Below are 23,243 nucleotides of genomic sequence, written 5' to 3'. Positions count from 1 at the left end.
TGGCCTGGCAGAGGAGAATGGCTGTGAAGGGGCCCAGGATATTAGAGAGAGAGAACCAGACAGAGATCCATGAATGACAAAATTCAAGCACTTTTAACTCACAGTGATTTATATTAAAAATGGAGCTACCCTATGGCCCAGCAATTGCACTCTCACATTTTTATCCAAAGGACACAAACAGTGGTTCAAAGGGGCACCTGCACCCCAATGTTTATAGCAGCAATGTTCACAATAGCCACAATACCCAAAAAGAGCCCAGATGTCCATCGACAGACGAATGGATAAAGAAGACACGATATATACGTATAGATAGATAGATTGATAAAGACAGACAGAGATATACAGATATAGATATAGGTATACACACACAATGGAATATGACTCAGCCATCAAAAGGAATAATCTTGCCATTTGCAGTGATGTGGGTGAAACTTATTTTGCAAAGCAAAATAAGTCAGTCAGAGACAGACAAATATATGATTTTACTCACATGTGGAATTTAAGAAACAGATGAACATAGAGGACAGGAAGGAAAAATAAGAAGAAAAAAAAAAAAAACCAGAAAGGGAGACAAGCCATAAGAGACTCTTTACTACTGGAAACAAACTAAGGGTAGCTGGATGGAGGGGATGGGGTGGGGGATGGGGTAACAGGGTGATGGGCACTAAGGAGGGCTAATGTGATGTAATGACCACTGGGTGTTATATGCAACTGGTGAACCACTAAATTCTACCTCCGAAACTAATACACTCTATGTTAATTAAGTTGAATTGATATTAAAAAAAAAAAGAATTTGAAGATATATAAGCACATACAAATGACTGAGTGAGGGGCACCTGAGTGGTTCAATTAGCTAAGCATTTGCCTTCGCCTCAGGTCATGATCCCAGGGTCCTGGGATTGAGCCCCGCCTCAGGCTCATGGATCAGCAGAGGGTCTGCTTCTCCTTCTGCCCCTCCCCCAGCTCATGCTCCCTCTCTCGCTCTCAAATAAATAAATAAATAAATAAATAAATAAAATCTTTTAAAATATGATTGCATTAAAGAGTCTTTAGAACCTTAAAAAAAGATCATTCCTAGAGACTTTTCCGCCAGAAACCGAGAAAAATCCTACACCTGCAAAATGCTAGTACACCACTTATTAACAATGGAACCAGTGTGAAAAGAAACTTTAAAGGTCTTTACTAAATGTCAATAAATGTCTTTGGCTTTGGGGCAATGCTGATGCCCAGAACACTAAGGAATTCCCAGCTTATCCACAGAAAAACACGTTATTCAATGATGCTTCTCTAATGACCTAGAAAGTCTGCCCCTTTTCCCCGCGGATCCATCAGATTAATCTGAAGCAAGAGGATAAACGGAACCAAAGATGTTTCATTTGACTTGGCCTACGTTTTTAGGTTTGTCTTCTTTGGTCAATACATTTATTTGGAGGGTAGCCTCTTCTCTGCCCCATTTACAAGTTCCCACCCCTCTGAAGCTATCACACCCCAGAGATACAATCCCTTGCATTCTTCAAGTCCTGTCAAAGAGTACTCCGCCTGTACAATCATCCCAGCCAGAATGAACGGTTTTTTGCCCTGTGAGTGAACAGCAAAGTACTCATCCCCCTGTGTACAGCATTATTTTAATCACTCTCGGCTTCATGGGCTTCATGGGTGGGCTGCCCCTTCTGGCTTAAGAGGACTCTGAGAAACAGCAGCTCCTTAAGTGTGTCTTGGTCAACTTGGGCTACTATAACAAAATACCATAGACTGAGCGGCTTACACAACAGACTCACCGTATCCTCACATTGTACAGAAAGAGACCACCAGCACCTCTTCCCCTTCTCAGAAATGGCCACAAACCTGTCATGGGGGATCTACCCTCATGATCTACTCACCTTCCAAAGGACCATCTCCCAACACCGTCATATTGGGCTTTAGGGTTTTAATATGAATTTCCAGGGGACAAACTAAATTGCATGAAACGCATTATTATTAAATGCTCCTCTTGAAACAAATAAGGGCTTGAGACAAAATCTGAAATGAAAACATTTATCTTTTACTTGTTCTGAAAGCTAGCAATCCACATACCAAGACCTCTCAGTGCACCTCTGACTGGTTCCTATTTTTTCACCAGAGTTAGACAAACTGAATGTTATTTTATCCATGTGCTTCAGGATTTCACTGTCCTTTGATGCCACTGACCTTATCCCCAGCAGTACATTCAGGCTTTTTTCCCTTTAGTGTGAAAAGAATAAAACAAAAGTTCACTCACTTCCTTTGTTCAAAATGGATCTTACCAGGAATCCCTGAAAAGTCTACCGCTCTAACGTTATTTCCATTCACACGTTTCAGAAAACTAATCTCTCTGCAACAGATGCGAGGACTGGCATTTGCAAACAATTATTCTGCACGTTTTCGTTCAAGTATATTTCATTTAAAATATTATCCGATGCTTGTTAATCCCCGTGATGGGTCCCCTTACATTGTTTCACTTAATCTCGTAAAGACACTGTGAGATGATTTCCATTCTTCCTATGAGAAATAGGCTTGCAAGAGGTAAGAAACATGCCCAGTGTTGCACAGCCTATCCAAAGTATAGACAAGATTCTATAGATCCAGTATTTTTCTAACCCTGTAGCCTATAAATATTCAACTACACCATCTGGTCTTTCTGAGCCACATGCCAAAGCATTGAAGGAGAACTGCAATATATTGACATATATATGCCATGTGTTAATAGATGAGGAATGGTTCCATAAAAATTTAATGGGTGGAAATTGGGGGAAAAAAACACCTGTCATCTTAAAGCTATATATAGCTTACTTCTCAAAAGAAGTAGAGTTTGATCCCTACTCTGGAACATGATTTTTGTTGTTTGCTTAGTGTCATTAATTATGGTCCAAAATCCTGTAAGGAAGAAACACTGTTATCGCGGTTGTCAGAACACAGTAATGCTTCTCTCAAAAGGCTGCAGGGGAAATTCCGCTAACAATATCTAGGATCCCTAGCATCCTGTCTGGGCACATAGTATCTGCTCAACCAAGAGCTCCTTCAATTAAATTGTCCCTTTCTTCAGCTTACAGACAAAAAATGTTGTCCGGCTTCAAAACTTTACATCCTCACACAGATCTCACAAAGTGGAGTGCAGAGTCAGCTTAAGTCTTCCTGGTTACAAAGCCTATAACAGGTGCATCTGGGTGGCTTGGTCAGTGAGTGTCGGACTCTTGATTCTGGCTCAGGTTGTGATCCCAGGTTTGTAAGATCGAGCCCCACGTCGGGCTCCGTGCTCAGCTCGGAGTCTGCTTGCAATTCTCTCTCCCCTTCTCCCTCTGCCCCTCCCTACTTACAAGTTAAAAGCATGAACTCTGAAATGCCATCCACTCTTTAGAGTCAAGACATACAGTCTGTTGACTCTACTCCGTTTAAAATGACACAACAGAATGAGCAGTCTGTTCTGAAAAAGCCGTGCCTTCCAACCCTCCAGTACAGAAAGCTGCTGCTCATTTGACTCCAGACTCCTTTGTAATGACATACTCTCCCACTTGCCACTGCAACGGCTGGTTCCCTAGTCTGAAAGGCAGGGCTTGTGTAAGCCAAATGTCAGTATCTCCATTTCCTAGGGCCCCCAATCAATTTCCTCCTCAGTATCCCCTCTCCTATCCCAGCCAAGGTCCACTTGATTTCCTCCTCCAAACCCCAAGATTTCTGGGGCAACTGAGTGGCTCAGTGGGTTAAGCCTCTGCCTTCGGCTCAGGTCATGATCTCAGGATTCTGGGTCCGAGTCCCACGTCGGGCTGTCTCCTCAGCAGGAAGCCTGGTTCCCCCTCTCTCTCTGCCTGCCTCTCTGCCTACTTGTGATCTCTCCCTGTGTGTCAAATAAATAAATAAAATATTAAAAAAAAAAGATTTCGATTATCACCACCCCCACATGCAGCCCTTCCTAGGCCAAGTGCACACTGAACCTAAACTTAGTTAACCATTCATCTTTCCCAGCACCATCTGAGTTAGGGAGGTTAACCCTTCCTTCCAACCTGAAATAACAGGAAGGACATAAAATGTGTAAGCTGAGATTGGCTACATTTCTGTAAGTTCCCCACATTCATTTCCTTGAAAAGTATACAAATTCCTTACTTTGGGCCAGTGCTTTGTCTGAGCCTGACAATTACCTGGTAGGCTGGTTCAACACACACATTTATAAAATGCGCTTCTCCAGAAGAAGGGTTTAGGAACTGATGACAGAAAAACGCCGCAGCTAATCCTTAGGGTCACCCAAACTTGTAAAACACAACTGAAACAATTTACGCATCAGATATATTTATAAAAGAACTTTTTTGCAAACATAATGATAATTGCCAACTTTATATTTTCCCTGCCAACTTTTCAACGATTGCAAGCTTATTTTTAAATCCTTCTAATTTCCTCTTTTTTAGTGATGTTGGTGCAAACCGCCAATCCTCTACGTTAGCAAAAGGGTTGGTAATGTGGCAGGTTTGGTATTATTTTAGGTCACAGTACAAGGACAAGCTGTTATCAACAGGCCCCATATAATTTCCTGTGCTCCTCAAACGTTTCCCAGCAATTGACCTGACACGGCTCGAAATTAGCTTGAGCAATTTGACAGGATCACAACACCTGCCCTGGAGTTCTAACTACGCATTTCTCTCTTATGAAATTTAATGTGTTCAGGTAATGTGCTAAATTTGCACATATTATCTATTAAAGATACAGTCACAAAAAATAAGACAGGTTATCAAAATCACTGGGTTACCTGAAGCATTATGAAAAATATCATAAAGAATGTTTAATTATAAATATTGACCTTAAGAATGTATTTTGGTAGTTCTTTATATATTTTTAAAAATATTCTCCCCCATTTGGTTGATGCAACTTAGAAAGCATAAAAAAAAAGACATTTGAAATCTACAAAATGACCATTTTTGTGTTAAAATGATCCTAAGTAAAACGTGGAACTCTGGAAATGTGCTTATGTCCCTTACAATGTTAAATGTGGATTGATTAAATAAATGAATAGTAACATAGCCAGGAAAGAATAGCAATTAGCATGAATGATTACCATCATTACTATTATTTTATAATATTAACGTGATATTAAATAGCTTATGCAGTTTTAAAGCTGCAAGGGGTCTAGATTTTTAAAATATTAAAAACCTGTTGTGCTATTTACCATTACCTCTCATTTCTCACATAGTCTTTATTACCCCAGTCACCTAATCTGCTTTTCTCCAATGTCTCCTCCCCGCGCTTTTTTTTTTTTTTTTTTTTTTTTTGGTCTTCTTGGCAATCACATGCCTCTGCCTCTATCTCTTTTTAAAGAGATCTGAAAAAATATATATATCGTCTATATTGGCCCATTAGTTAGCCTCCAGATTTCTATCCTCCAGTATCTAAGACTCAGTTCAAGGTGAAACCTTTAATCTAGTGGACAGGATGTTGTGATGATAGGCAGCTAAAGCTGTCTTCATCACCGTGGGAAGCCTGGAAATGGGGCTAACCCAGGAGAGCCCACAAGCAGATCCTGGTGGTACCCTTGGAGCCCTAAATTGAATTGCACCTGAAGACAGATTAAGTTCTAGACCACTGTTTCTCAAATTTTACTATGTATCAAAACAACCCAGAGGGCTTGGTAATGCAGAGAGATTGCTGAGCCCCACAGTGAGTTTCTGATGCAGTAAACTGGGAAGGGCGTGCATGGGAAGGCACTCAGAATCTGCATTTCTAACAAGCTCTCAGTTGATGCGGTTCAAGAACATAATTTGAGGGGCGCCTGGGTGGTTCAGCCAGTTAAGCATCTGCCTCTGGCTCAGGTCATAATCCCAGGGTCCTGGGATCGAGCCCCGTACCGGGCTCTCTGTTCAATGAGGATTCTGCTTCTCCCTCTGCCCCTCCCCCAGCTCATGCTCTTTCACTCTCTCCTTCTCTCTTAAATACACAGATAAAATCATAAAAAAGAAGAAGAAGAACACACTTTGAGAAACACTGTCCTAAGTATTTCTTTTAAGTGGGCTGGTAAATTGGTTTTTTTTTTCTTAAGCATACGTGGGTTGCGTTTTCTACTACTTGGACCCCAAAAAGATGTCCTACCTGATACACCTATGAGTATTTGGAAGACATCTGCCCCCCAAATAAGCCTAAATCACTTCATCTTAGAGTTTAGACATTAGAAGCATATGAAGGCAACTCACGAGGCAATTATTAGAATAACATACGTCTCATAATCTATTTAAGTTTTATCTACTTTATTCTATGCTACAATGAAATTTCATAGAGTTTGTAATCAAATATTGGAGGTACACAAAAACTAATACTTAGATTTCTTTTCTGAATAACAAAATTTCTAGTATTTTCAGGTGGAATTTTATTTTATTTTTTTTTAAATATTTTATTTATTTATTTGACAGAGAGAGAGATCACAAGCAGGCAGAGAGGCAGGCAGAGAGAGAGGGAGAAACAGGCTCCCCACTGAGCAGAGAGCCTGATGCGGGGCTCGATCCCAGGACCCTGAGATCATGACCTGAGCCGAAGGCAGAGGCTTAAACCGCTGAGCCACCCAGGCGCCCCGGAATTTTATTTTGATGAACTTAAATTGAAGCTCTTTTTACATAATAAATATAATTACCAAGACAGATCTGATTTTACTTTGGAAACAATAAAAACCCTACACGTACGAGTAGCAACTAGTGTTCGTTTCACAGACAACCCATAATTTCATTTCTCATTCATCTTTTGCAATCCTGATGAGAGATGCTTACCTATGTCTAAGGAGTCAAAGTGTTCTAGACACCCCAAAATAAAAATATGTATTTAAGTAACTAGAAACTTATCCAGATGTAGCGAATTTGGGCAGGGGTCGTTAAATTTCTAGTCTTCAGGGTCTTAGTACCCATTTGTTATGTGATAAACCGCCATCTTTGGGAGTTTATTAGCCTTTGGCCACCAGTGGACACCTTTAGGTGGCTGTTCTACAAAGAGTTGTTCCTGCTCCTTTTGCCCTCAAAAACACCGCCTTCTCAGTTTCCTACGGATGGCCCTGGCAGAGCCCCTGCTACTCTCCCAGGTGGCAGATATTTTAAGTATTTAACCAGGAATGAGCAAAAAGCACCAGTGCTGAACACCAGAGCAGGACGGGAGTTCTCTGGGAAGCAGAGACTTAACCCTTTCGTTTCCGATTAGAAAGAGGCCCAAGTGTCTCTGGGGGAGGTGGGGAGGGAAGTTGCAGGACTTGGAATATTTGGAAACCAGTATGACCAGAACGGTTTACATCTACCCACTAGGTCTTGCCCCTACCTCCCCAGTTCCACCCTCAATTCCTGCCAATTCCATCATATCGATCTACCGGGCCTCCTCCCTCCTTTCGGTTTTTCTTTCTAGGGTCACCACCGTAACTCAGAATATTCTTAGGTTTCACCATTGGCTATTAAAATAGCTTTCTCATTGTTCTGTCCACTTAAAGACTTCTGTCTTCTCATTGATCCTAAGACCAATGTCCCTGATATGTCCACCTGGAAAAGCCAATCTCTGCTCACCATTACCTGCCAAGGTCAGTACCTGTCCATAGTCATTTTTTTCTTTGGTATCGAAAGGCTCCCTATGAGCCGCTCCCAATTATCTCCTCAGACTTGCCCTGGATGGCTTTTCTAAAAGCACCCATTGACCGAAGTGAGCACGACTAGCATCCATGACGTTCACCTTCAGATTTTGCTTATTGCCTCCCTCTAGCCAATGCCAATCCTCCCATACCCACTAGGTGCTCTCTTCCCTATATTCAAAACAGCTCGGACTCCTCCTATGCGTGCCACTTTGCACCTCTTCAATACTGCTTTCTACTCAATTTCAAACCCACCATTCCATTTCCTAAGAAAAAAAGTCTCGCACCTTTTCATCTTTATAGCCCCTACACTTACCAATGAGGAATCTAATTCATAGTAATTGCTTCAAATACCTGGTAACTGAACATAAAAATGACATAATAATTATACACATACACCACCAATATGTACATCTTCTGTTTAATATCTTTACATATAAATTCTTGGATTTTTATAGATAAGAAAGCAGTCCACTTTCAGAGCTTCAATTTTTTTTTTTTTTTAGATTTTATTTATTTATTTGTTTGAGGGGATGAGGAGCAGGAGAAGTAGAAAGAGAATGTCAAGCGGACTCCACACTGAGTGTGGAGCTGGATGGACCTGGGGCTTGATCTCATGACCTTGAGATTGTGACCTGAGCTGAAGTCAAGAGTCAGAAGCTTAACCGACCCAGCCACCCAGGCACCCCCAGAGTTTCAACTCTTAAAGATAGTGACTAATTTATACAGGCACACTTTGTAATAATTACACACATATTTTTGTCAAAGATATTTATACTCATAACGGACTTCCAATAAAACTATTTTGAATTTCAGAAGCAAAGTTTAGGAAAAATTAGTCCCTAACGGACCTCTAGTTCCTCATTAGAAACAAGAAATACATTCTCCATTAAGTTAATGATCTAATGGGCACCTGGGTGGCTCAGTGGGTTAAGTCTCTGCCTTCAGCTCAGGTCATGATCTCGGGGTCCTGGGATCAAGTCCCACCTCAGGCTCTCTGCTCAGCAGGGAGCCTGCTTCCCCCTCTCTCTGCCTGACTCTCTGCCTATTTGTGATCTCTCTCTCTCTGTCAAATAAATAAATAAAATCTTTAAAAAAAAAAAATGTTAATGATCTACCTAACAATGTTGTCAGTTTACAATGGTTGACCAACCAATCAACAGCTGTGGGACAGCTCACACGATCTAAAACTGTTCATATTCTCTTTTCTTCTTTCAATAAATAAATTCCGTTGCTTAAAATCTGAAAAACAGAAATCCAAATAATACCAAATATGTTGACTGATTCCACTGCTCTTTTGAAGTTCTAGAAGATAAATTCCAAGAACAGCTTATTCAAGTAACCAAACACAGTATTCTACATAAAACATTCTTTTAAAGTAGAAAAATGTGTGAAAATTAAAGCGAGTAATTTAGCAAAAAGTAGTTAAGTGGCTTACTGAGTGTGCATACGAAAACAGACAACTATTAACCTGCCTCGTGACATATATCAATACTCTGGGTTTCCAAAAACCACTGTGTTTTATGGCATTTGGAGAACGCATTTATGCAAAGACCCGCGGAAAGACGTCATAAAATGACAGACTGGGTATAGCTAAGTACAGTGGAAAGAAACACTTCCCCTTTGACTCACAGGACATTAAGTCTATATTTAGGGAGTTCATTTTTATGAGATTCATATGAATTCCCTCACTAGAGATTAGCTGTTGGATATATTTTTGCTCGTCTCTTTTTAATTTTCTTACCCCTTCAGAAAAATCAATATAATTTCCTGTATAATTAATATGGTTACATTTAAAACTGAAACATATTTACCTCCAAATTAAATTTAAATATCAGATATTTATAATCACATCAATCAACTAATTTCGCTGAGGAGCCGCGACATCGGAATACCTATGTTAAATCTCGAGACTGAGGGAGTAATTGCTGCCACCAGCTGAATCCTGTCCCGCCATGACACCTTGCGGAGTCCAGGAGAAGGCAGAGCACAGGTTCGGGGCTTGACCATGTCACTTCCCCTGCCCAGTAGTTTGTGGGCATAATGTGCAGGCGACTCAAGAACACCGAGTATTTCCTCTTATCCTCTAGTGCTCTAGACCCCCACGCCAAAAGCATACCCCAAGAGCAGAAGGGTAACATGGAACTCAGCCCACACTCTGGGATCCAGCCTTGCCCGGCTGAGTCGTGAACCACACACCGAAAATGAAGGGAAAAAGGTGGGTTTTGGTGTTTTCCGGTAAGCCACCGAATATCGGGGTAGTTTGTAATGCAGCATTCTTGCAGCAGTAACAATAAAGTCTTAAGAGACAATATTAGAGGGCGCCTGGGTGGCTCAGTGGGTTGAGCGACTGCCTTCAGCTCAGGTCATGATCCTGGAGTCCCAGGATCGAGTCCCCCATCGGGCTCCCAGCTCCATGGGAAGTCTGCGTCTCCCTCTGACCTTCTCCTCGCTCATGCTGTCTCTCATTGTCTCTCTCTCAAACAAATGGATAAAATCTTTAAAAAAAAAAAAAAGACAATATTAGAGAAAATCCACTGCGGCCCTTGAGGGGTGCATCATATAATTACAGTGATATGGGAACAGCCTGATAATAAGATCAGTTACAGTAAGAGTAGCTGCTGATGAGCGATTTCAATAAGCCAGGATTTTCCTGAGTCGTTACTCTCAAAGTCACACTAGGAGAGGAAGAAACAGAGGCAAGGGGAAATTTATTAACTCCTCAAGATTATGTAGTTCATAATGGGTAGAGCCAATTTTTGAACCTGGAGGGTCCTTCTCCTTCAATCCTCTCGCTGTTCTGCTTCTCACAGTTTCACATGGGGAAAAAGCACCTGGTTATTATGGATTAGGACCGCATATGCTCATCAGAAATTGCAGGAAAGAAATTTAAATATGCTTGGGCATCTGTTACCTGGTGGCACTGTGCTAAATGCTGTAAGTCAATATGACAGTGACTGATGCCACACCTTATGGTGTCAGACAATATGATCTTAAACTTCCATTTCATCTGTCTCAGCCTCAGCTCATTGTCTTTAGAACGGCAAGACCAGTAGGCTTACTGTGAGAACTGAGCACAAGGGGCATACAGCAAATCCTAAATAAATAGAAGCTGTGTTATCATTACCTTATCTCGATGCCACAATACCACTATTAGATCCATTATTACAATTAAATAGACTGTTTTTTAAAGGATTTTATTTATTTATTTGACAGACAGAGATCACAAGTAGGCAGAGAAGCAGGCAGAGAGAGGGAGAAGCAGGCTTTCTGCCGAGCAGAGAGCCCGATGCGGGGCTCGATCCCAGGACCCTGGGATCATGACAGGAGCCGAAGGCAGAGGCTTTAACCCACTGAACAACCAGTGCACCCAAAACAGACATTTTTTAAAGTACATCCCATATAATGTTGCCCTTTTAGAAAGGAATTGTTTTCCAAACCATCATTATTTCCTCCAGATAACCCCATACACATGATTCATCCGTGGTTCTTGTAACTCACACTCGGTTCTCTCTCTAGTATGACTAGTTCTGTCCCACACAGAGAACAGCACAGACTGCCTTGGTTTCTGATTTGACGATTATGGCTTTGATACGGCTTTTGATATTTACTTTGGGGGTATATTTCAAGATGTGCACAAATATTCTTTTATTGTATTTTAATAGGCTATGTACTGATAGTTGGGAATTTAACAAACGCCAAGTCTACGTTACAGAATGTTAATGCCTATATTACAGTATAGGCAGGTATCATAGGCATTGGGCACTCATTACATAATAATTTTTGAGAGTGAGAGTTGTAAAAATTCTCAAAGTAAAGCTTCCAAGGCAAGCTGAAGGTCAAAGGACATCTCTCTGTAGCGGTCAACCGTCTGAAATGAAAATCTTCCCACCCCATTCCTGAAACAGAAGGTTCTGGATTCAGCACCCACCGCTTTCTGATGGCTCCCATCTCCCAGCTACCACTGCCCCATCCTCTGCTAGTCATCTTTCTGGAGACGTTTAATAAATGCTCGTTGAATTTAACTTAACTGAAGCTCAGAGAAGCCAAGTGACTTACGGAAGGGCACACAGTGAGTAACAACGGCGGAGAAAGAACAATTTGTTTTGCTTTCTAATTCCCATTCTCAGCCACATGCCAGAGCGGTGTGCCTCTGCGCTTTCATCCTATCCAAACCCGCTCACTGAGCTTTCCCGAAGGAAAGATCACTGACCTCACCAGAGACTACATTATTTATTAACAGATCGGTGCACTGTCACTCTCAAGTCTTAAAATTCGACAGGCAGCGCATTGGCAGGGGTGAAACATAGAAGCAGAATTTCAAGAATCCTAGGCAGATGGATGAGTGACTTACGCACCTCTGAAGAGCAAAGGGCACCCTCGCGGTGATCCAGTCAAAACTGTTCCCTTGTTGGGGCGCCTGGGTGGCTCAGTCCTTAAGCAACTGCCTTGGGCTCAGGACAGGATTCCAGGGTCCTGGGATTGAGCCCCACATCGGGGTTCCTGTTCAGTGCGAAGCCTGCTTCTCCCTCCCTGCTCCCCCTGCTTGTGTCCCCTTTCACACTGTTTCTCTTTGTCAAATAAATGGGTAAAATCTTAAAAAAAAAAAAAAGTTCACTTTTCTAGAGACACTGTCTTCCCTCACTGCACATTTCTGCTAATCACCATGGGTTTGTTCTCAAAAAGGATAGATAGATAGATAGATATTAAAAATTGCATGTTATTTGAAAGTCTGGATTTCATATCATGAATAATTTTATAAGAGCAAAAGATCATCTCAAGCGTGATTTATTCTTTTTTTTAAGATTGATTTATTTGAGAGAGAGCAGGCACAGGGCAGTAGGGGAGAGGCAGAAGGAGAGGGAGAGAGAGAATCTCAAGCAGACTCCCCACCAAGTGCAGAGCCCCACTCGGGGCTCGATCCCATGACCCTAAGATCATGATTTGAGCTGAAATCAAGAGTCGGACACTCAACGAATTTTGCCACCTCGGTGCCCCAAAATGTGATTTACTCTTGGTAGCCAAAATAACACTACCCAATGTCCATGAAAGTAACAAATATATATTCAACTCTCCTATCTACATTTTCTTTGACTCTTACAGACCAGGAAAATCAAAGGTTACAGAAAGTTTCTCCCCTTGCTGACTCTGGAGAACCCTTATTTTGGTAAGAGTTGGTGGTAAGTGCGATCCCTCTAAGAACATCAGTTACAGCTGAGAGAAATGTTCTTTGTTGGTATGAGAGTTAGTCCCAATGCTTTCTGCTACCTGGACTTCTTTTGATATTAAAAGAATAAAGTGTTCTTCTGCCCAGCATTGGAGCTTTTAGGTGCATTATCCCTGGCATAAGATAGAAATGAGAATGAAAATCTGCTCTTCCAAGAAAAAAACCAACAGAAGACATATTTTTAAATATAAAAATGAGGTCCTTCAAAATTATGTTATTTCAGGACTCCAAGTTCATGAAAATATTTTCCCTAAGTATGTGGTTTCAGGGCAACTTTAATATGTTTGAGGAGAAGCCTCCTCTGATTTGAGGGGGGGAGTAATTTTTTCTCAGTGTTCCTTAATATGACAGCTGGAGAATAACAATTTTGACTACCTCTTAAAAGTTGTATGAGAATTGAATGAATTCATACATACAAAAATATTTTCCAGCAAAGCATACTCAAACAGACATAGATATTTTCCCATTATTCTTGAGTATTACTAACACAGCTTTAATTTTTAAAACTCAGATTCCTCCAAGCAGGCAATTGAAGTCGATCCAGGACACAGCTAGAATCAAATACTTTCCTTCTTAAAACAAATGAATTATTTCATGTCAAGATGACTCTTGGAGTTTATACAACTAATGATGTTGACCAAGAAAGCAGGGGGAAAAAAAAAGAGAGAGAGAGAGAGAGAGAGAAGAAAAAATCTGTAACTTGCCTTTTATATTTTGGAGAGGAAAAGGCTTAAGTGGCCAAGTCATTTTGTTTAGAAAAATAACTGGTTTTGTCTAACTATTTTGCACAGCAGAAAATGATAGCTTTGACAAAGCAGTAATGGCCAATAAGGAAATACATTTGCCATGTTTTGATTTTCTGATTTTGGCTCCTTACTCTCTCCCATTGACTAAATCATGATTTACAGTTAAGGCCTTGCCATAAGAGAAGTTTCTAAGCAGTATCAAAACTCACTGACCTCTTTAAAAAAAAAAAAGTATTTTGGCCTGCCTTTCCCAAGAAAGTATCCAGATAAAACAGAAAACTAGAGTGGGCAACTATTCACTTGGAATAATTTGATGCTTGAACTAGTGACTATATACAATGAGGATGATAGGGCTCTTGGCAGAGAAACTTGTCTTATGGCCTAAGTTAGGACTGAAAGGACACAAGGTCAAGCCAGTGAGCATCCTTATAAAGGTCTTTTTTTTCTTCTCCCTTTATAAAGCCATCATTCTTCTACCCAGCCTTAAGTAAGATGATTTAGAGTAGACAGAAGAATGAGTTCTATTACAAAATATAGTTTCTTATTTGCCAGGAAATGTGATCCTTGAAAAGACAAAGCACTCTTTTCCAAAGAAAATGAGATTTGCAACCTCCTTGCAGCTCTCTATCTTTATCAATTTAAGAATTAATGGAAAATAGCCTGAGAATTTACCCATGCGGAGGCCTAAAAATGCCCCGGTAAATCCCCTTGGTATTCTCAGTCTCCGCTATACCGTATTTCTCCTCTTCCTCAGATGTGTCTCTTGACCTTGAATCCCAAACCGGGTTTGGAATCTAAATTTCCCTAAGGACAAAGGCTTCAGATCTCCCAGTTCCACTTGATTTGAAGTTTCCCTTCGCCAAGATCAGCAACGTATGAAGACACTTTTATTAACAGTTCTGTTGGCCTACGGCTCCCTCCCATGTGCCTGGGGACCCAACTCACTCTTACTGGAAATGTCTGCATATCCACGCAAGAACAAGGGAGATACAGAGCTGTGTGCCCATCCGTGTACACAATTTTAAATTGGATTCTGAAAATACTGCTTAAAGTCCTCCTATATTAAAAAAAAAAAAAAACAAAACCCAACAATAACGAAACACAGAAGCCACTGGAACATTTACTAATAGGCAAATCATTTAATAAAGCAATAAATCCTTACTATTGGACATCATACACCCATAAAAATTCTTAATTCTATATATTATTAAGCTAGAATGAGAGCTGCAATATATTCTTAAGGGGAGGAAAAGCAAGACAGGGAGAGAAACAGACCTGGGAGGGTGTGTAAACATGTGTGTGTCGCATGCTTACAACACACACATGTACAGAACCACGGGAAAAACCAAGTTCGCGCCCCACATTAAATATTGATTGACTCCAGGGGTTATGCTGAAGACCAGACGAAAGAGGACTCACGCACACACAAATCTAACTCACCTGAATTCAATTATATGTGCTTAGGCATTGAAGGTAAATACTTGGCAATAAAGGAAGATAGAATAATCATTTAAATAGAGTAGAGATTCTGTCATTCCATTCAGCGAGCGGGAGTCCCAAGTGGGGTGAAGAGGGAATGTGAAAGAGACGGCACTTCCATGGGCTGATGCTCCTGCTGGACGTCCCCGAGTGAGCTGAGGGGCCCCAAAAGAGCACTCCGGCTACCACTCCTCTCAAATCCAGCCAAAAGCCAAAAATGGAGTAAACACAGAAATAGCCATGGAATAAACACTCATTGCTAGTGTTTACCGCGCTAGACTGAGAGAAGGTGTCATGAACTTGGGACCTGCACATTTGTCAGGGTCTCATGTAAACGTCAAATGTCTGATTTTGCGCAGATGTAGAATCTCTTTTCTGGATAAAATCCAACCTCACTGTACTTGCTTTTATCAATGTATTTATGTGTTGCTTGAGATTCTGTAGCAGACATGTGTGATGTTTTAATAAATTTTAAATACGGATAAAAAATGGATAATTTAAAAAATATTTTAATACATAAACAATGTGTTCTCTCTGGCAATTTCATTTTTGGTCACCAGATTTTGAAAAATTACATCTTCTCATAGAAATAATACCCCCATAAAAACAGCTAGGCAGAAAAGCAGTCTATGCTGCCTATAGAAACAGGCACAGGGAATACATGTCCATCACTGGTCAGTCAATTACTAGTAAATACACGTAAAGCAAAGATATATTCCCTTTGGCCTTAGCATAATCCCCTTAGAGAGTCTAGGTTAATAACGGTAACTAACAACTCCCACTGGGAGTGACAGTTACACTGGCTATTTTATTAGATGCTTCATGTGTATTTTCTCACTTAAAGTCTGCAATACCTCTCCCCAGAGTGTTCATTATATCCCATTACAGAGATGAACACACCGAGTCTTGCAGAATTTACCAAAACTGCTGGAGTCCCCACTGCAAGTAAGGCAGGTGACAGGGACTTCAACAAAAGTTTATTGTTTTTATGTGCAAAAACCGTCCAGAGACAGGCAATCCAGGACTGATGTGTCAGCTCCGTGGCCTCCCCGAAAGCCGGGGTGCCTGCCATCCCCATAGGTGGCCGCCATGTTCATCTCTGGATCCAAATGGGCTATTGGCATGAGGTCCATTCTAGGCAGGAAGGAGGGTGGATGGGCAAAACAAACACTTCCCCGCAAGTCAGCTCCCTTTGAGTTCCCCCACAACACCTCCACTTACACCCCTTCAAGCCAGAATTCCATCACATGTCCACCCTTAGCTCTAAGAAGGAGGCGTGGTTGAAAAAACTGGGAGATTTAAGAACCAGAATGATTACTATATCTGACGTTGTTTACACATCTGTGATTAAACTACCCCATCTCTGGTGTCTCCAGGACATTCAGTAATGGTTACGGAACTCAAAAACTCTGCAAAGGTGAGCTGTTTCAATTGTGTTTTGTACTGTGCTGCTTTTACTATTTTTGGAAGTTGAAGGAGTGGGTTCTGGGATCAAACCACGTGAGAACAAAGCTTTGGAGGAGATGAACAGCCAGGAAATACAGACATCTCGAGGGGGAGGCAAGAATCAGCAGGAGCCAGGCACTGAGTGTAAACCCTGCAAATGTGCAGAAATCTCAGGGTTTTCGGTAAAGAAAATGACTAAAAATGCCAGATTCAAACACTATTCACACAATTTTTAGGGCATGGCTCTAGAACCATAGATCAGAGTGAAGATTTCAGGGACAAGAACACAAAAGTCAAGTTCCTGAGATGAAGACAGAAACCGGGGTCAGAATCTTAGACATCCCGCAAGCTGGAACATGATCCAGTAAGTCTCAGGCTTGAGACGGCCAGAGCCAAAAGCTCTCCAGCCTCGACACTATGGAGAAGGCATGACGTCTGCAGGGAGATGGTTCCAAAAACTCACTGATAATCAAAGGAGGAAAGGTGAACATAGGCTTAAACCCAGAGGAAGATATAATGTGGAAAGAAAACCATTTCTCTGGGAGTTAATATTTTAGGACCAAGTATCAAGCTAGGGTAGCAGAGAGGCCTCTGACGTAAGTAAGCATGTAACTCCAATGACTCACTAACCACTCATGTGTTTTAGCATAATTATTGTCCCCATTGATAATATTATTACCCATTTCATATATAAGGAAACAGGAGTGGCAAAAATTTGAGTAACTTGCCCAGAGCTCCAGAGTTGGCAAGTGATCATGTCAAGCATTGAATGTAGGCAACTGCTGGGCAATCAGTCACTCTTTAAGATGCGGCCCAGAAGCCTGGAGTTCCTTATCAGCAGTGGTGTGGGAAACAATGGGGGCAGGGAATTTAGACCACAAAGATGAGCTCTGGAAGGAAGGAAAAGACTCAGTACTTGCATCCTGGATGAAGTGTAAGAAGAGCCAGGTACTAACGGGGGTTGGCACAGCTCTCTCTTGCCATTCATACACCGTAACATTCCTGCACTGCATGGAAGGATGGATATGGTAGGAAGACTGAGGGCCCCCAGGGACGTACGAGCACAAAGATTTATGTCAAAGCTTACCTCTTTCTCAAGGACTTTAGCCACAGTATTTATTTCCTGCTCAATGAAACCCTCAAAGACATTTGTAGAAATTATAATCTGCATTGCATTACGGGTATTTGGTATTTTCATCTCCCTATTCAATGGGAAGTTGTCATATTGTCCTCATCTTCTATACCTTTCAACAGCAGAGGGTCTAGTAAAATGTACAGCACCTCACAGGTATTGGCTAAGTTCCATTCAATTAGCTCTTCCTGGTCACTAAAATTGAAACTCTTTTAAGTGAAATATTTCAAAAGTGATTAGAAAAGATTTTTTTTAAGATTTTATTTATTTATTTGACAGAGGGAGAGAGATCACAAGTAGGCAGAGCAGCCGGCAGAGAGAGGGCGTCAAGCAGAGAGCCAGATGCGGGGCTCGATCCCAGGACCCTGAGATCACAACCAGAGCTGAAGGCAGAGGATTAACCCACTGAGCCACCCAGATGCCCCTAGAAAAGATTTTTTAAAACTACAATATTTTATTTAAGTTTAATCAGACCTGTTCAAATGGTTACTCAGGGATGCCTTGAAATATTAGCTGAAAGTCCTCTTATGTAACCAAACCTTTTACTCTTCTCAAAGAAATATTCCACCCACATTAGTTTACTTCTCCTTTGACCTCCCCCCACACGGGAATAAACTCTGGGCCGGACCTTTAGCAGTCCAAGGAAGATTCATGTGCCATTTACAAGTGGACACCGGATTATACATTAGTTATAATTAATACAAATGTAATCACTTTTAACTAGGCTTAAACGAAAACAAGTGTCTTTCTTATGATCGACAGCATAAGAATCCCAACGGACGTGACTTTCAAAGTGTATCTAATACAGCTGCTCTGAGGCTGGGCCAAAATGACTATCCTTGCTTGACCTTTTGAGCTTTGGATCAATAACAGGCCCAGGCTACATTAAGAAAACTAAATTGCTCTCACGGCATTCAGTGTCCAATAAATACAAAGCTAGGCTATCTATCTACCTATCTCCCCATCTATCCATCCATCCATCCATCCATCCTAGCTCACCTTTGTGATAATTTAATATATTATATATATGCATATATATAATAATATATATTATACAGCATATATTATATATATTGTTATATGCCTATACATATATTTATACATATTGAGCACTCTGGGCAAAACACTATTCTAAGCGTTTTACATGTGTCAGAGCTATCCTGTAAAGAAGGTATTGTTGTTATTCCCATTTTACAGATGAAGGCATCAAGGCTCAGAAAGTTGAAGTAATTGCCCAAGTTCACACAGCTGTTACTTGGTGGCGCTGGGATGTGACTCCCGGAAATTCTCCCCAAGATCCCAGAGTTTAAGCCACTCTAGGCTACACTATCAGAACAGGATTTTATTTTCCTCAAAGGGGTGGAGAGGTGTACGAAAGCTACTCTATTTCTAGAAAACACTACAGAGGTAAAAAGTCCAGGTGCACATAAAAACATAGAAGACAACTTGCTATGTTTCTCTCTTCCTAGCGGCAACAGAGGAACTTGTTCTTGAAGACGGAATGGAGAAGCCACATTGGAAGCACGGTCCAAGCTGGCACGTTGGCGAGGCAGCCCGATCGCATGCTGTGTGCAAAGATCTCACCTGCCTGGCATATGTCCTCAGAGCTTTTGCAGGAGCAGATCCTGCACGAGGCCCAGGCGAGCAGCCCTCAATGGGCATCAGTCACAAAGCGGAGAATGGGAAAGGCACACAGTTATTTCATTCAACCTTGAAATAAAAGAGAAGCATTTTGCCTTCCACGGGAATATGTACATATGCAAACAAAACCATACATGACTCAGGGCGGCATTTGTATCTGGGAGGAAAGAATGCAGTGATTCAGATGTTACGGGTAAACAGTAAATCACTTTCCATGGGAGATCAACAAGGGCACCAGAGGCCATTGCATTCTCTCTGCAGAACTTTCTAGAAAGGAACCGGAGAAGCTTCTTCAACAGGAACGTTTTACCTGATGGCACCCATAACTAGTTTCACCACCTGAACACTGCGTCTTACCTCTTACCTCTCCAGTGAAATTACAATTCAAAAAAATGTCTTGAAAAAATGCACTCGGAACCCATGATATTGAAGAGACCTTGCCAGAGGCAGTACAAGCCAGAGAAGCCGCGTAACAGTCAAATTTGGAATGAAATATTAGACAATACTTAGCTTTCATTCCAAAGGGCTGCCCTTAATAATACTGCAGCCTGGGGGACAGACAACATTAAAATTAGGAGCTGTGGATTTTCAGTATTTTTGAAGGGTTGAGCCCCAGCCCGTACAGGGTAAACAAACCGCAGAGAAGCACGTGTGCCCTTCCAAATTACTGACATGACCACTTTGCAGCCAAGCGGTGTGCATATTAAAGATTCTCACTAGACATCTCTGGGCCCAGGGGCCAAGAAAAAAAACCATTTTGCTACAAACTCCTTCTTCCCTGTTAGTGTTGGACTCTCATGCTTAAAGACATAAAATAAGTTGTGATTTTTTCCCCCTTATAATTTGCCAAACCTTGGTTGGAATGCACCGTGTCCTCCTTTAACCAAAGGAGCGCCTGGATCATTCCCAGTGACCCAAGTGAGTCTCCGGACTCAGGTAAGCGGCACGTTCGTGAGCAACTGGTACAGGCGAGGGGTGTTCCCTACCAAGAAATATCTTGACCCATTCCAGTATGACAATCTGAATCACTCCTTTAAAATGTACCAGAGAAATGAATTTATGTTTACTCCACCCTTCCAAAAATACCAAGTTTCACTGCAGCTGAAAAATTCAAGCCGCTAAAACAATACAAAAGCAATCACTTCTAAGTAAGTCTGAATCGCTTAATATTTTTTTTTCCCTGTTACCGTTTTCTGACACGGACTTCTATCTGTGAACCGAATCCTAAGCATAAGAAGGCAAATCAGAGTTCAAAGACACAACCTGCCCCCTCCCCTGGAATTTGGGGAAAGAATATTCTCCCGCTTTTCCTTGGTAAAAAGAAAATAGAGGCTTATGTTCTGCGAATATGGTTAACAGTCGTGATCCGGCTAGAGGAGCCCACCAGACCCTTGTGAGGAAGGTGGGAGATTGCATCCGTCATAAGGAGAGTTATAATTAAATGAGTGAATATTAACAATATTATTTCCACCGAAGTTTGGACGCCAGGCCGGAGAAGAGTGTTGCAACACGTGATTCCAGAGTGGAGGAGCGCTAGGAAGATGGGGGAGGGTCGTCACTTCCCAAAGTCACTTAACAAGGACCCTCGGAGGCTCTTCCCGGGAAGGGGCAGAAGCCCCCGCGGAGAGTGCGCCCCCCGCGCCCGCGGTGCGCCGGCTGCCCCTTACCTGCGCAGGTGCTCCCGTCGTAGGTCTCGCACACCCAGTCGTGGCACTCACACAGGGGCCCGAAGTACACGCCGGGCTCCGTCACGTGGCAAATGCAGACCCCGCAGTCGCACCGGCCGCGGCCGTGGCACAGAACGCCCCCTGGGGGCTGCCCGGGCGCCCGGCAGCGGCGCTCCGACTCCGCCCGGGTCAGCCTGCACGCGGCACCGGTCCCGCTCCTGCAAGGGCGGCAAACCACAGCGGGGCCGAGGTCAAGAGCAGACACTGCCCCCATTGACTCTGAGCCCCCGTTTCTCCCCAGTGCCCACTCCTATGGCGACGTTCAACTTCACAGGAAGGAAGTTTGAGGTTCCACCTCTCTCTGGGGGCCACCCATGGATCACCGCAAGAGAAATGACCAGCTCCCAAAATGCACACCTAGGAATAGGACCGCCTTCCAGGTGGACAGAGGAGATCCGCCCCTGCCTCTTGGTGTCTTGCTACTGAATCTTATATGCACATTTAGATTAGATGCAAATGAATGCAAAGGATGACATTTGGCTGACTTTTCAGTCCTCTTTAAAAAGTCCCATGGCTAGCTGCTGGCCAAGGGCAGCCGTTTTATGACAAGAAGAGGTGGATATGTAGGAAGAGCCATACGGGTTACGCCAGTCTAGGGCGTATTTTTGAAAGTTGCATTAAGCAGTGTTTTAAACTATACTTTTAAAAAGTTTGGCTATCATTATGCGTCTCAACGTCTCTTTGAAAATGCAATGCAATAATTTAATACAGACCCTGTGAAACAATTCTGCTTTATAAGGTAGGAGCACACCCGGGTGCACAGGGGATTACTTTAGTCTCGGAGCAGAAGTTTCTCCTGGTCGGTAGTAAAATAGGAGGAAATATATTTATACATCTTATACGTATAAATATATTTTTATACTTATTCATGGTATTTTTCCAAAGGAAAAGGACAAACACGGAAAAGGACAAAAAAAATAAAAGGACGGACACGAAATAACACCCACGGAAAGGAATAGGAACAGGTTGGAAACAGTTTATCCCGGGTCCAACTTTCTAACTGCTCTTGGCTCGGGGCAGCCATCCTGCAAACTTGAGCCCCACCACGCAAAGCAGGGCAGGTTCCTCTCAAAGAATAACAAACCAAACTTACCTCAGAGATGGCGAGAAGCTCTGAGGAACAGCTGACAGGCCCGCGAAGAGAAGGGAGGACGCCAGCAGCAAGAAGTTGCTGAAGGCTGCGGGACGCATGCTGAGCTCCTGGGCAGTGCAGGCGAGCGGGGCTCCTGCTGGGTGGGACTCCCGGTGGGGAGGGGGGGAGGGCGCGGCAGGGAGAGGTGCCACCCGCAGGCCGCCTGCGGACGGACACACAGACACCACCGCGTGCAGGTCGGGCCGCTGCAGGGAGCCGGGAGCGCCTGGATGAGCTGCTGGCGAGGATTTGGGCAGCGGCACCGCTCTGGGCGGGGTGCTGGTACCAAACCCTCAAGTGCGGAGTCTAGGCAGGGAAGTAATTAGAAACAGTTGTACAAGCAGATGGTTTATTTTGACATTAAAAAAAAAAAAAAAAAGTCCTGTTCACAGATTTGGGAAAATCGTCTCTTTCTTCAAGTGCAGGCCCCAGAAAAATATTTGACAAGGGAATATTTGGGCTGATTGATATTAAAAAGACAGATAAAGTCATCCACTAGATATCAAGGGGAAGGGGATCGCTGGTGACAATCAGCGCGAGCACTTGGGTGGGAGAATTACTTTCCTCAGAGGCTTATTTTATTAATTTTTTTTATTAACATATAATGTATTACTCACCCCAGGGCTACAGGTCTGTGAATCGTCAGGCTTACACACTTCCCAGCACTCACCAGAGCACATACCCTCCCCAATGTCCATAACCCAGCCACTTCCCCATACCTCCCCTCCCCCATCGCAGGCTTTTTAAGAAGGTGTACTACTTGGGGTATGAGTTGTTGCAGGGGAAGCCCAATGAATAAATGCAACTTTTTTCTTGTACTTTTTATTCTCTGTTTTAAATGATGGATTTTTTTCACTTCTTAAGCCTTCAAAAAGTGTGTCATGCTCCTGGCTGTTTGGGCCAGGAGTTTATCACACCACATTTTTTTCTTCTTGTCTTGGATAGTTCAAATTGTAATTGTCCCAGATTCACCCCATTCTCCCCCACGAACAGAATATGAAGAAACCTAAAATGTCTGATCATGGTGTCGACTGCATTGAAAAAACTTCAGTGCCACTGATTAAGAATCCACTCTGTGCCAGTCACTTAGTATATTTTATCTCTGCTTTTAAACAATAACCA

At 42.4% G+C, this 23,243-nt stretch overlaps 1 protein-coding gene across 1 annotated transcript in view; it reads right to left on the bottom strand.

Moving 5' to 3' along the window:
* Window positions 1-22,854, bottom strand: part of LOC123956095 (integrin beta-like protein 1) — a 177,796-nt gene extending 154,942 nt beyond the window's left edge. Inside the window, exons 1-3 of the mRNA XM_046028330.1 lie at window positions 22,841-22,854; window positions 22,083-22,400; window positions 20,930-21,147 (exon numbers count right to left, since the gene is read on the bottom strand). Coding sequence (XP_045884286.1) covers window positions 20,930-21,147; window positions 22,083-22,400; window positions 22,841-22,854 — 550 coding nt within the window. The remainder of the gene's footprint in view (window positions 1-20,929; window positions 21,148-22,082; window positions 22,401-22,840) is intronic.
* Window positions 22,855-23,243: the final 389 nt, after the last annotated feature.

This window comes from Meles meles, chromosome 14 (assembly GCF_922984935.1).
Source record: "Meles meles chromosome 14, mMelMel3.1 paternal haplotype, whole genome shotgun sequence".
Classification (NCBI taxonomy): Eukaryota; Metazoa; Chordata; class Mammalia; order Carnivora; family Mustelidae; genus Meles; species Meles meles.
Note: the sequence above shows the minus strand (reverse complement) of the source record. Positions and strands in the feature narration are given on the sequence as shown.